Raw genomic sequence first — 13,979 nt, forward strand, 5'->3', positions numbered from 1 at the left:
TCAGGACGGAATCTGCGACTTCCGCTGAACACTTCCGGTGTCGTTTCCGGGGTCGTTTCCGGTTCCCACGGTGGTCTGACTCCGACTCCCAGTGATTCCGGTACACAGCAGAGAAATTTCACACGTGTTATACACTCCTCACCAGACCACACACTGCACAGTGCACCTGTTCTTTGCACATAAACTGAAGTGTTAACACCATCCACACGTGTGAACGTGAGAAGCACAAAGCTCATTGCACATGACACATTTACACGCACTAAGCGCCGCGCACAAAATTATGCTATTTGGGAACATGTCAATTGTACACTAAACGCATGCTAAACATTCATTACTTATTAATTTACTTCCAATATTTTTTTTTTTGTTTTGTATTGGACAGCTAAAATTCGTCTATCTGCTGGTAGCCAAATAGATTGGGTGGCTATGGCTGGGGAATCGCGCTGAAGATTTCTTTCGTTCGGTCTTTTCAGCTTGTGATGCTTTTTCCAATTTCCAACTTTCGAATTTTCTGCATGCTGAGCGGCAGGCTGCTTCAACTATTTACGTTTCATTCATCTGCTAGAAAACTTGCACTGGATGACTCGTACAATATCTGTATTTTCATTAGCATCGTTGTGAAATATTATCACCTGTGCTTCTCAGTAGATCATCAGAAGATGTTCAATTATGGGTGAGAAGCTGTTGTTTTGTCATCCAACGTTTTTCTTTCTAAAATTATTTTGCATTCATCGGTTATCTGTTTGTCACTGATATGACCTAATACGATACTGATTACCTTATGAATGAATGAATGAATGCTGAATGAATGCTGACACACCGTCATACACATAGACACCATACAATACTAATGGTGTCATATGCTCGTATCTACCGCCGTACTAATATGAAGTGCCGTGGCCGGTACAGGGGCGTCATCAACTCGCTCTTCGCGTGGACCGACCCCCGTGGCCACTCCGAGATTGGACTTCATGGAGCGGCAGCCACCACTGAGTGCTGATAGTGGGTGTCATACTGACATATACTGACATATACTGACATACTGTACTGACACTCCGAGACTGGACTTCATGGAGCGACAGCCGCCACTGAGTGCTGATAGTGGGTGTCATATACTGACATCTACTGACATATACTGACATATACTGACATATACTGACATAGGTACCTACTGACATTCTGACATATAGTTTATTTGTTTATTTGTTTATTTATTGGCATAGCGTCCACAGGCAAAGCCCCATTTACGGATGCAGTCGCACACTGACAATAACAACCACTCACACACACTGGATGGAAATAAATATGAGTGATAACACTGATCAAAATCCAAATAAATTAACAAGATGGCAAGAGCCTAAAAGTAAACCGACAGGCAACAGCCTAAGAATATAGAAGACATGAGCAAAAGCCTAAGAGAATATACAAGTATAGGCACCTGGCTAATGAGCGAGGCTAAAAGTATACTGACATGAGAAATCCGGAATCCCCTAAAAGTAAACAGCACAGGCAATAGCCTGAAATCCTAAAAGAGTGTAGGTATAAGCAAGAATGACAGTGGATGAAATAAAAAGACAAAAAAGACGAAAAATGAGCGTAGACAATGACAATGACAATGAGAATAAAACCGGTAACGGCTAGTTGCTACACGAGGAGCTATATCAGTGACCTTTGGCTAAGTATGTTCCCTGGTCGTCAGCAAATTTGGCTATCTCCGACCTTAGCCTGCAGCTAGGCATAAAGAAATCGGCGTCGGGGCTGCTGTGGACAAGCGAGTTCACTTGCTGGGGAAGACGAATCAGAAATCCTCGCTTCACAGTGTCCACTCTTCCGCGCGGCACATAGTGACGCGGCATATAGTGACATATACTGACATAACTGGACCTCATGGGGTGACCTGCTATTGAGTACTGATATTGGGTGGCATATACTGACATATACTGACATATACTGACATATACAGACATACTGACACACAAAAACTGGACTTAATGGAGCGGCAGGCGCCATTGAACGCTGATAGTGGGTGTCATATAACTGACATATACTGACTGACATATACTGACGTATACTGACATACTGACACACCGAAACTGGACTTCATGGAGCGGCAGCCGCCACTGAGTGCTGATAGTGGGTGACAGATGCTGACACATACTGACATGACACACCATACTGACGAACTGACACTCATACTGATATATTCACACCAATACTGACGCGGACACTGACACTGACACTATAACAGACTGAATACTGGCATACTGGCAGACTTTGACACACTGACACTGACACTGTACTGACATACTTACTGACACAGCGACATGACGCACTTTCTGGCGTCGATACGGAGAGGGCTGTAGTGATTCAGCACTTGTTTGCAGTGATTCTCACCTGCTCAAGGTCTAACCGAGTTTCACCACTGAAATTCTTGGCACATGCACCTCACACCCCCTTTCCCATCGCAAATCTATCATTGGGCTACACATGCTTTCACATTTTGTGTGTGGGCATCGATTTGACTGCGCCCGTGACTGCGTATTTGACTGCGATGCGCGTATGTGCTGACCCTGGCGCTCACCTGTGTTTTGTTAACGTATGTGCCTGTGACCACCATTTTGGGTGTCCGGTGTGTATACCAATGTGTTTGGTCTCTGATTCTAGACGTTTATGCCTGTGTGCTCGGGCTGATTATTGTGTGGAGGTTCGAGTATGTGTTGACGCACCGTGTTTATTTTTGTGTGTTCTGTGCGTACGCCAATGCCTGTAATCTGTATGTGTGTCTGACGTCTGTGCCTTGCGCACCCTTTTATATGATTGTGTGACACTTTTCTACGTGTTTGTATGCACCGATGTTTTTTCGTATGCACATGTGTTTGTTTTACCTACGTTTGTGTATTTGTGCACCTTTTTCAACCTTTATGTATATCAGTCATGCATGATCACTGTTAGCTAACTCTCGGTTTGTTTATTCCCCACAGGTCCCGGCGGACAGTTCAACACATCTCCATTCCGACCTCTGGCCCCTGGTCCCGCGGTCCCCGGTGGTCCCGCTGTCCCCGGTGGTCCCCCGGTCCGCAGTCCGGCAGTCCCTGGTCCTCCCATGCCCAGTCCGTCGGTCCCGAGACCACCAGGTCCTGGTTCTCAGGTTCCTGGGCCGCCTGGTCCCATACCTGGACCTCCTGGTCCTCCATCTGGTCTTGGTCTCTCTGGTCCTGGTCTCTCTAGACCGCCTGGTTCCATGCCTGGTCCTCCGTCTACTCAAGGAGGAGCTGGGGATCCACTCAGACCTCCTGGCCCCAACCAACGGCCTGCCCCGCCTACTTCTGCGTACGCTCCGCCCACTTCGGCATATGCCCCGCCCACTTCTGCTTATGGACAACCCGCAACTTCAGCGTTTGGACCTCCAACGTCATCGTTTGGACCTCCGACATCATCTTATGGACCTCCAACGTCATCCTATGGGCCTCCGACGTCATCAATTGGACCTCCGACGTCATCAATTGGTCCACCTACGTCATACGCCCCGCCCACCACTGGCAACACCCAACCACCGACGCGTTCTCCGCTGATGGCTCCGCCCACATCAGCTGCCGGCCAATCAGCGCCGCCGGCGCCGTCTGCTCCACCAATGGGAGGCGGTGCTGGTCCGATGGCTCCGCCCCCTATGTCAAATGGAGCTGTGAACGGGGGAGGAACCCCGGGACCGGCTGGACAGAGGCGCTATCCGGCACAGGTAGGAAGGAAGAGGGATGGAGGGGAGAGGGAGAGGCAGGGAGAGGAGCAGGGATCAATGGGGAGGGGTAGAGCAATTATCAGGGAGGGAGAGGAGAGGGATTGGGGAGTTTAGTGATTAGAGAATGAGGAGTCAAAAGAGATGGACGAATAAGGGAAATGGAGGTAAGAGACAGAAGGGATTTGGGAGAAATTAGAAACTAATGGGGGTAGAGGGATAAGGGAGCAAAGGAGGTAAGAAACAGAGGGATAATCAGAGGAGAATGTCTAAGGTATAAATATGGAGAGGGGCTGATGGCCGGGACATGTTTAATTGATCAGTAACAGGGGGATATGTGCACAGGTACAGTGATGAGTAATCAGAGTGTGCAGAGATTAAAGTTCATATGAATCAACACTCCCACCTGACACCCACGTGACCCCCCCCCCCCCCCCCTCCCCCTCTTCCACAGCCGGCCTTTGGCGGCGGTGCTCCCCCACCAGCCCCAGTAAACGGAGCAGCCGGTCTGGCGGGTCAGATGGGTCAAATGGGTCTGGGAGGCCCTCAGCAACAGCCAGGAGGCAGACAGACTGCCCATAATGTCATCTCGGGAGGATTCAACCGGCTCTGGGGAACAGAATCGGTCGACCTCATGCAGGTACGGGTTCGAATCTCACCGCGCGGTGAGAGTTTTTGGGGTGTTTTGTTGAGAGTCTTTGGGTCATTATTTAATTATTTTGTTTGCTGATGAGGAATATAATGACGATGTGGCATGAGTTTTAGAGTTTTAGACAAAAGAGTCATGTCAGAAGTTGTTGAGTTTGGAGCAGATATCTAAACAAATTGTAAAATTGCTAATATGGCTATTGGCTACCGGCTAATGTTGTGCCGCTACCTACCTGGCTTCCCACGGCTCATTACAAAGATTCCACAAGTGTCATCATCTGAATCATGTATCATAGTATCATATCATGTTTGTCAGAATTATATTGAGTAGATAGCCATTCGTATTTCTTGTGTTCTGTGTTTGCGTGTTCCTTTGTGTGCTGACTGGGTTTGTACGTGTTTGTATCTGCAGCAGCGGCACATTCTGCCTCCGGGTCCTCTGGAGCCACCCAAGGTCGTCCTGCCGCAGGAGCATCTCAACAACAGCAACGTCAAGCCAGAGTGAGTACTCAGTCCGGTGAGCGTGGGTTCGATTCCCAGGAATGACACGAACTTTTAGCGAATATTGCGACGTGGATTGGTGGTTTAGAGTGGGTTCGATTCCCGACGACGGCGCCAGCTTGTTTGGCATATAACAACAGCATTATTCATGTAAGGATGATTCGTGGGCTCGGTTCTCAGGAATGGCAGGAGATCGTTGGATCGTGGGCTCGATTCGCGGTGACGGCATGATCTATATATTATAACACCACAACAATGCGTATCGGGCTCAAGTTCCGGTGAAATCAAGAGTTTTTACATATTTACGTTTTGAGTGTTAACCCGGCAGTTGCTGGGGTATTTCGCCACCCACCGTTTGCTGGGGGGGGGGGGGGCGTTAAACGCCCCCAGCCGATAACTCGAGAACCAATAGGCGCAGCGAAACGCACGAGGCGGCAAACGAAAGAACGCGACGAGACGCTTCAGATGAGTACTTTAAAGTTGAATGTTGAGGTCACAGGTCGGGTCAAGGTCAGGTCAAACACCTGAAATAAGGCTTTCAGTAGCATGGACTTCAGGACTTCGCAATGGGCGCCTCTCGTCATAAACTCTGTCAAAACGGTGACAATCCATCATATAAGGCCTACAAGAGTGTCAGCTCCATGTAGGGGTCAGTCAAGCATAGGTCAGGGTCAAGGTCAGGTCAACCCGGTAGGCACATATCCTCGAAAATCAAAACTGATATTCACACATGTTTTATGGGTAATATGGGGCGTAGAACACGATGGTAACATTCATTTTATCATATGTGTACGTGTTTGGCTAAAAAAGTTCAATTTAAGAAATGCATGTATCATGGTCGTGAAGTAGTCACGAGAAATTGCCAAGATTCAGTTCAAGATTTTGGAAAATGCGGAACGATAATCAATAACCCGCGCCCCACTGGGGGGGGGGGGGGGCTATTTATAGCCCCCCTCCCGTTTTTCTGCAATAACTTCCAAACCGCTTGACGTATCGACGCCAAACTTTCAGTACCTTCGGATGCATCAATTTGACACCTTGTGTCAAAATTTGAACTTCGTAGCTACCATAGGTCGGCCGGAAATGACGTCAGAGTGACGTCATGTTCGGCCGATTTCGACGCAAAACATCGAACCACGGCAATCGCTCCCAAGGGCTCAGTTTTTAAGCTAGATCCAATTTCTTTGCATGAGAGGACTCAGAATAGACTGCGCTATCAAACTGCTATCTCGGATTTTCGAAATTTTGAAAATTTCGAAAATTTTATATGAAAAAATAAAAATTTACACTTTTGCATTTTTTTTCAAAAAGTTTTTGACTTTTCGAAAAAACCGGAATATATGTGATAGAATGCGTTATTATGACTAACTCTAGCAAGTTTTAGCTAAATATCTTCAAAAATGGCCAAGTTATACGCATTATTGCAAAAAAATCACAATTATTCATTTTTAAAATCAATTTTTCGCCACGTATTTGACATCGTACGCCAATATAAATAGCACCATCGTGTTTCTGAGCTCAAACTGCATCCAATAGACACCTTTTCTGTTGAAAAATTATAACTTCAAAATTTGACCTTTTTTGATCTGAAAGTGACCAAATTCGACTCAAAATGACCTCGAATGACACAGACGTCATCAAATTCGAAATCTGTGGCCTAAATGGACCATAAAACATGTGTCACGTGACCGACGCATGATATAATATTTTCGTGACCTGTGATGACCTGACCTTGACCTGAAAATCAAAGTACAAGTTTGGTACCCCCAGGGTATCTAGAGCATCTGTTCACGAGTGTGTGAACCAAAAATGAGCCTGATCTGACTTGTAAGACGGCGGCCAGAGCCCAAAACGTGAACAAGCCAAAATGCTAATAATTTTTACTTTGACTTGACCTGTGACGTCATCGGTGACCTCGAGGTCAATGAAATTAGGTTTCGCTCGACAGTTTTTCCGGGGCTATCAGACGCTGTTTGAATTTTGACGATCGGCCCAGTAGTTTCGGAGTTAGGAGGGGGGGCTATGAATAGCCCCCCCCCCCGTAGGGCGTGTTATACGCAGACCCCAGTGGGGCGCGGGATAATCGAAGATAGCCATTTGATTGTTCATGGTATTGACAGTCTAATGGCGTTTACGGCATGTCTGTATGTCTATTTTGTGATTTTATATGATTTTTTGAACATATGCCGTTTTTGTTCGAAAAGTCAGAAATCATGACGTCACTAAAACCTCGATATCTCAAAAATTTTCCGACCGATTTTTTTGAAACTTTGTCACAATAAACTTCAATCAATTCCCTACAGGTACTCAAAATTTGGCGCGCCTGCGGCGCGCCGTTTTTATGCTATGGCCCGGCGAAAAAAGTGGGGGCGTTTAACGCCCCCCCCCCCAGCAACTCGCGGGTTAAAAACATCGATTTATGAGATCGATTGTATTGCCGTTTTAGCGTTACCAGCCTTAATATCGTACCACAGTTCTGTCTTTATTTATCCACCACTCACTAACTTCGTGTAACACCACCTTCCACAGCCTGTTCCGCTGCACCTTGACGCGTGTTCCGGAGACGTCCAGCGTCCTCCAGAAGTCGCGGCTGCCGTTCGGCATCGTCATCCACCCGTTCAAGGACCTGCCGGTGAGGTTGCAAAAGGACTTGGAACGGGGCGCGGGGTGGCGTGTTTTGTGGTATATCAAGTGGAATGAAATGGTCTGTGTTTTGTTGTGTTTTGTTTCGTTATACTGTGTTGTGTTGTGTTGTGTTGTGTTGTGTTGTATTGTGTTGTATTGTGTTGTGTTCTGTTTGCATTGTATTCTATTAAGTTTTGCTGTAGCAACACGGATTGCTTAGCAGAACAGAAAACACGTGATTGATTAATTGCAAAAGATTTTTAAACGGTTACAGTGTTTGTTGATACTTTACGCAGTGATAAAGGTTCTATGAACAGGAAGTTGTTTGTCTATTTGAAAGTCAAACGGTAGTATGTATTCTGAATGCATTTGTAGTTATTGATTTTTATTAACATCAACATCTGACCCTGATACTGACATTTCTCCGCCCCTTTCTTTTCCGCAGTCTCTGCCGGTGATCCAGTGTAACACAATAGTGCGGTGCCGCTCCTGTCGTACCTACATCAATCCGTTCGTCTACTTCATCGATCAAAGGAGGTGGAAGTGTAACCTCTGCTACAGAGCGAACGACCGTAAGTAGAGGAGGGGAGAGGGAGGTAAGGCTGAAACAGACTCTTTCCGCGTTCAGGAAATCGTATGCGAGAGCCTATTCAGATACATTATGATTCTTCCCGCATCAATCGGATGCGGGAGGTGCGTGCGATTGATGCGCACGTGCTTCCATGTATTTGAATAGGCTCTCGCATGCGCGGATTTCCTGACAGTGGGAAGAGTCTGTTTCAGGCTTTAGTGAATGAGTGGGACGCCTTCCTGCCGAGATATAAAGGGAAGATGGGTGGATAATAATGCGTCTAATGGGCTCCCACGAGGCGTGCGTTGGAGTTGTTTTAATCGCATTCTCTAGACATTCGCTTAGCCTGGGTAACATTAATGTGAACAGTGAACGGTGCAGATATTGTGTGCCTCATAATGCACTAAAGGATAATATATTGCGGGAAGATGAGTGGATATTAATAATGCGTCTTATGGACCCTCACGAGGTGTGTGTTGTCTTTGACTGTTTTGACGTTAATCATTCACTCATTGACCATACAGTCCTGACTTTTGACCTGAACCCATCACGTTTCGGCTATTGACCTTTGCCCTTGACTATGATGACTTAATGACTATGATGACAATGACTTAACCATTGGCACATTGACTATTAACAATTGGCCGTTGGCCGTTAACTTTGACTGATTTTTAGCCATTGGTTCATTGTTTGTTAACCATTGGCCGTTGGCCGTTAACATTGACTGTTAGCCATTGGTACATTGTCTGTTAACCATTGGCCCTCACCCTCTGACCGCTGACCTGTGACCTGTAACCTGTAACCTGTTTGTGCCGCCAGTACCGGAGGAGTTTCAGTATGACCCGGTCAGTAAGACCTACGGAGACCCGAGCCGGCGGCCTGAGTGCAAGTCGTCCACCATAGAGTTCATCGCGCCGTCTGAATACATGGTAAGATCGACCTTATTGAATCGTCGTGGTAGTGAAGGCGATGGGCGTTGGGAAGTGTTAAAAGATTTACTTGATTGCGTTGCTAGGGGCTACGGAGTGTTTTGTCTTATTCTCTTGACATCCCGTCCTCCCATGCTGCTCAGTCGACCTTTTATAATATCCGTTCCCCTAACTAGACGTTTGGCCGCCACAGGCGTCCTGCTGTCTGTTCCTTCCAACATCTACCCTTTTCTTCCTCTTACTTTCCCTACCATTCGTCAAACATTCTCCTAACATCCCCTTACATTCTCCTAACAAAAATCCCCTTTCTTCCCCCAGGTGCGGTCGCCGCAGCCGTCCTACTATCTGTTCCCCTATTATTCCTCTAGCATTCCCCTACTTTCCCCCAAGTCCGGCCGGCGGAGACGTCGTATTGCCATTTCCCTGGCATTCCCCTAACATTCCCCTACTTTCCCCCAGGTGCGGCCGCCGCAGCCGTCGTGCTACACGTTCCTCTAACATTCCCCACGTCTTCCCCAGGTGCGGCCGCCGCAGCCACCATGCTATCTGTTTCCCCAACATTCCCCTAACATTCCCCAACTTGTCCCCCAGGTGCGGCCGCCGCAGCCGTCGTGCTACCTGTTTGCCCTGGACGTCAGTCGCGCGGCAGTGGAGTCGGGGTACCTCCGTGTGTTCTGTGATACTCTTCTGGATGAGCTGGACAGACTACCGGGAGATTCACGGACTCAGGTGAGTTTGGGGAATTAAAGAGTTGGGAATGGGCTTAGGTGTGAAGGTTGGGGTGATATGAGTGTATATGATAATGGGTGAAAGATGAGTGGTTGTAAGGTGTTCGGCTGTTCGCTATATGCCAGTTAGTGGTTGGTTAGTTGCGAGTCGTGGGTGTTGATATGGAGTTGGGTGGGAGTAAGTGGTGAGTTTTAGTGAGGCATGAGTGCGTTAGGACTTAGGTGTGAGTAAATGTTGAGCTCCATAAGGTAATGGTGAGTTTAGTAGAAGCTAATGATGTATTTAAGCGTTGTGGGTTGAATGTGTGCCTCTGACATCTCTCCCCCGCTTCTCCCCTCCCCCCAGATTGGGTTCATCACGTTCGACGACAGCGTCCACTTCTACGACCTCTCCGAGGGTCTCACCCAGCCGAGGATGATGGTCGTCGGAGATGTGGACGGTAAGTGATCGTAACTGCTACAAACTCACTAGTTCCAATTGATATAGGCGCACTAAGTCCAAAATCATAACGTCCACTTTATATTAACGAGGGACTCACCTAGCCAAGGATGATGGTGGTCGTTGACTAGTCGGTAGGTGATCGTAACTGCTACATACTGTTTGTCTACATGTTTCATAAATGCCAGTGCTAACCACCCACAAAGTGTAAAATCATATCCTCCACTTCACTGCACTATTTTTTTTTAAATGTGTTCGCAGCATGTTCCCGCCATGTAATGTAACCTTGTTTGACCCAGTTTTTCAAACGTTTATCGACACACTTATTGTTCTCATTTGGCAAACCTCAGCGAGCCGCCTGGCCTTACTCTCATGTGACTCTTTTCTCAAACGTTTTTCACCATTTCCTGGTGACCTTCTGATAAGCCTATCCGAGTCGCAGATAAGCCTGGCAAGCCTGGCTGAGTCAAATGACCTAACTCACCTGGCGCTATTTTCTCAGTGTGCTCAGGTTTCTCTCAACCCGCATCTTACTGATTGGGCGCCATTTTTCAGACGTGTTCCCACCTTCTCCTGTCAGCCTAATGGCAAACCTACCCAACTCACGTGATCTTACTCTCATATGGCTCTTTTCTCAGATCTGTTCCCGCCGTCCCCGAACGGCCTGATAGTAAACCTAGCCGAGTCACGTGACCTAACTCCCATTGTATCTTTTCAGACGTGTTTCCGCCGTCTCCTAACTTCCTGCTGGTAAACCTCTCCGAGTCACGTGACCTTACTCCCATGTATCTCTTTTCGTAGACGTGTTTCCGTCCTCCCTTGACAGCCTGTTGACTCACCTTAGCTAGTCACATGACCTAACTCCCATGTATCTCTTTTCTCAGACGTGTTCCCGCCGTCTCCGGACGGGCTGCTGGTGAACCTGAACGAGTCACGTGACCTGGTACAGGACCTGCTCACCCAGCTCCCGGAGTGGTTTGCTGGGAACCACAATACACGGAGCTGCCTCGGAGCGGCACTGCAGGCCGCCTACAAACTGGTGGTGAGTGTTATGGGGGAATAGTGAGGGGATAAACTAGTGGTCAGTCTTTGGGGAGGGGACGGGGAGGATATAAACTTGCGGTTAGTCTTTGGGTAGGAAGGAAGCGTGTAAAATAGTGGTCAGTCTTTGGGTAGGAAGGGAGGGTATAAACTAGTGGTAGGTGTCTCTTTTTGGGAAGGAAGAGGAGTACTGGGAGGTCGAAGGATATAAACTTGGGTAAAAGGGTAGTAAAAGAGTAAAAGGAAAGCGGGAGGGTATAAAATAGTGGTCAGTCTTAATTTAGGTAGGAGGGGAAAGCATGAATTGGTAGTCAGTCTTTGGGGAGGGAAGGGAGTTTAAGGAGGTCGAAGCGGGAAAAACTGGTGTACATTCTTTAAGGAAGAAAAGGGAAGTGTAGATTGGTGGTCAGTTGTGGATAAAAAGGAGCTGAATCTTAACTGTTTAAAAGCACCTGCTGCTGACGTATGAACGAGTGGGACGTCTCTTCAGGTGGGTATCGATGTGGGCGTTTGGTGTAGAACTTGTCTAAACATGCTACCGCCTACCTACTCTAGTGGAAGCACGGAAAGAGATCGAGTGTAATTTCAACTTCTCACCAGCTCGTAGAAGTCGAGTGTAATTTCACATTCTCACCCCAGCTCGTAAAACTAACTCTCGTCTCCCTCCGACAGTACCCAGTGGGCGGTCGGATCACGGCTGTCCTGGCGTCACTACCGTCTCACGGACCGGGGGCTCTGACCGCCAGAGAGGACCCCAACAACCGGGCAGGTGAGATTACAGGGGATAACGAGAGAGACTCCAACAACGGAGCAGGTAAGATAAGAGCTGAGACTGCCAGAGAGGACCCCAACAACCGAGCAAGTAAGATTAGAGCTCTGACGGCCATAGAGGACCCCAACAACCGGGCAGGTGAGACATCAAAGGATAGCGAGAGAGACCCCAACAACCGGGCAGGTAAGGTAAGAGCCTGATCCCAACAACTGACAGGCCAAGAACAGAGGCAGGTGAGACACCAGGAATTTCGTAATTGTGTTGTTTTCGTAATTGTGTTCATATTCGTATATTCCGTCCCAACAGGCCCAATATTTCCCTTTGAAAAATCTTGAAGACTTCCCGTACTTATTCCCGTTGAATAAGTACCTACTACCTACATATGTGTATCCTGCCGTTGTGTGTCATTAAAGATCTTTAGATGACTTATTTGACGTCATTGAACGCCATACTTCTAAGCGTGCGCTACCAATGGGGGACAATGCGCATTTTTATCGTAAATGACGTGACAGGAGTCGTCGTAGTACGCACACGACTTCACTTAACACCGCGGCAGCGCCATTTTCATGTATACCTACATGCTATTACAGAACCCGTTTTCATCACCCGCAGGCCAGTCGTCGCCCCACCTGGGCCCGGCCACTGACTTCTACAAGAAGCTGGCCCTGGAGTGTTCCTCTCAGCAGGTGGCTGTGGACCTGTTCTCTGTGGCGGCGGCCTACACCGATCTGGCAACTCTGAGTGAGTGGGGGGGGGGGGGTTATCTGGCAACCGGGGGGGGGGGGGCGTTGTGGGGGGATGCTTTTGGTATGATTGCTATCGTCTGTTGTCACTTTGGTTTTGGCAGGTTCTAGTGTGGTTAGACAGAGTCGGACATGGCAGGTTCATGCTCTTTAGTCTTCATGTCAGCATTGCCCATTATAATGATGGAGTTATGTCGGCTGGTTCAAATGTGGTTTAACGCTTAGCATATGTAGGAACTAGGAACTTTGCTGGAAAACATTTTTAATGGCTGAAACGTTTTCAATGTATAAAAATCTGCCTCAGATATCCCTGGAAACGGCAAGCAGTGTTTGTTGTGGTCAACAACAGTGAATGGACTTACTTCAATTTTGACTGACTCATCTGTACCTTTTTACGTCGCACACCTATGGCGAAACCGGCAAACTCTTACTTTCTTTCCCGCCCCATCACTCCCCTACTCCCTTTCTCTCTCTCTTTCTCTCTCTCTTTCTCTCTCTCTCTCTCTCTCTCTCTTTCTCTCTCTCTCTCTTTCTCTTTCTCTTGTACTATCCATCTCCTTTTCCTTCTTCCTTATGCTCTTTTTCCACTCTTTATCGCACTCCGATTTTGTCTCCCTTCTCCCCTCTGTCTCCCTCCCCCTCTCTCTCTCTCTTTCTCTCTTTCTCTCTTTCTCTCTCTCTCTCTCTCTCTCTCTCTCCCTCTCTCCTCTCTCTCCCTCTCTACCCCCTCTAACATCCCCTCTCTCTCCCCAGGTGGCGTCAGCCAGTTCTCGGGTGGCTCTGTCCACTACTACCCCGGAGTTCACACCCAGCTCAACCCCGCTCAGACCGAGGCGTTTGAACGAGGACTGAGGAGATATCTCACCAGGAAGATCGGGTTTGAGGCGGTCATGAGGATACGGTGCACTCGGTAAGAGGGAGAGCGAGAGAGAGGGGGTGGGTATGAAAGGAAGAAAGACTTTGAAAATGCACATAACCGCAGGTTGTTTTCTCACTAGACAACACTATTCGTTAGAATTGTGTTTTTCTGTTGAAAAACAACCGGAGCCAGTCCTTCACCGGGCTATATTTGTTTTCTGTAGCTGTTTTCTGAAATGCTCTCCTTCTATTTTGATATGTCTCCGTTACGTCCCGACCCTCGTAACCTAACCCCGTTCCTCTCTATCTATATTATGATTTATAAGTTGTCTGTACGATCTCCATCCATCCGTCATGTCTTATGTGTCTTATTGCGCCTGAAAGGCGCCGC

At 47.7% G+C, this 13,979-nt stretch overlaps 1 protein-coding gene across 1 annotated transcript in view; it reads left to right on the forward strand.

The window, feature by feature from the left end:
- The window catches only part of LOC122373626 (protein transport protein Sec24A-like), a gene marked incomplete at its 3' end in the record, with an annotated part of 43,467 nt that overhangs the window by 6,163 nt on the left and 23,325 nt on the right, over positions 1–13,979 (forward strand). The window contains exons 5-16 of the mRNA XM_043351893.1: positions 2,982–3,736; positions 4,188–4,373; positions 4,794–4,882; positions 7,412–7,514; positions 7,953–8,079; positions 8,898–9,007; positions 9,599–9,736; positions 10,082–10,175; positions 11,059–11,216; positions 11,888–11,984; positions 12,600–12,728; positions 13,484–13,640. Coding sequence (XP_043207828.1) covers positions 2,982–3,736; positions 4,188–4,373; positions 4,794–4,882; positions 7,412–7,514; positions 7,953–8,079; positions 8,898–9,007; positions 9,599–9,736; positions 10,082–10,175; positions 11,059–11,216; positions 11,888–11,984; positions 12,600–12,728; positions 13,484–13,640 — 2,143 coding nt within the window. The remainder of the gene's footprint in view (positions 1–2,981; positions 3,737–4,187; positions 4,374–4,793; positions 4,883–7,411; positions 7,515–7,952; positions 8,080–8,897; positions 9,008–9,598; positions 9,737–10,081; positions 10,176–11,058; positions 11,217–11,887; positions 11,985–12,599; positions 12,729–13,483; positions 13,641–13,979) is intronic.

The sequence above is a fragment of the Amphibalanus amphitrite genome, unplaced genomic scaffold (genome assembly GCF_019059575.1).
Source record: "Amphibalanus amphitrite isolate SeventyFive unplaced genomic scaffold, NRLGWU_Aamphi_draft 001524F_arrow, whole genome shotgun sequence".
In the NCBI taxonomy this organism is placed as follows: Eukaryota; Metazoa; Arthropoda; class Thecostraca; order Balanomorpha; family Balanidae; genus Amphibalanus; species Amphibalanus amphitrite.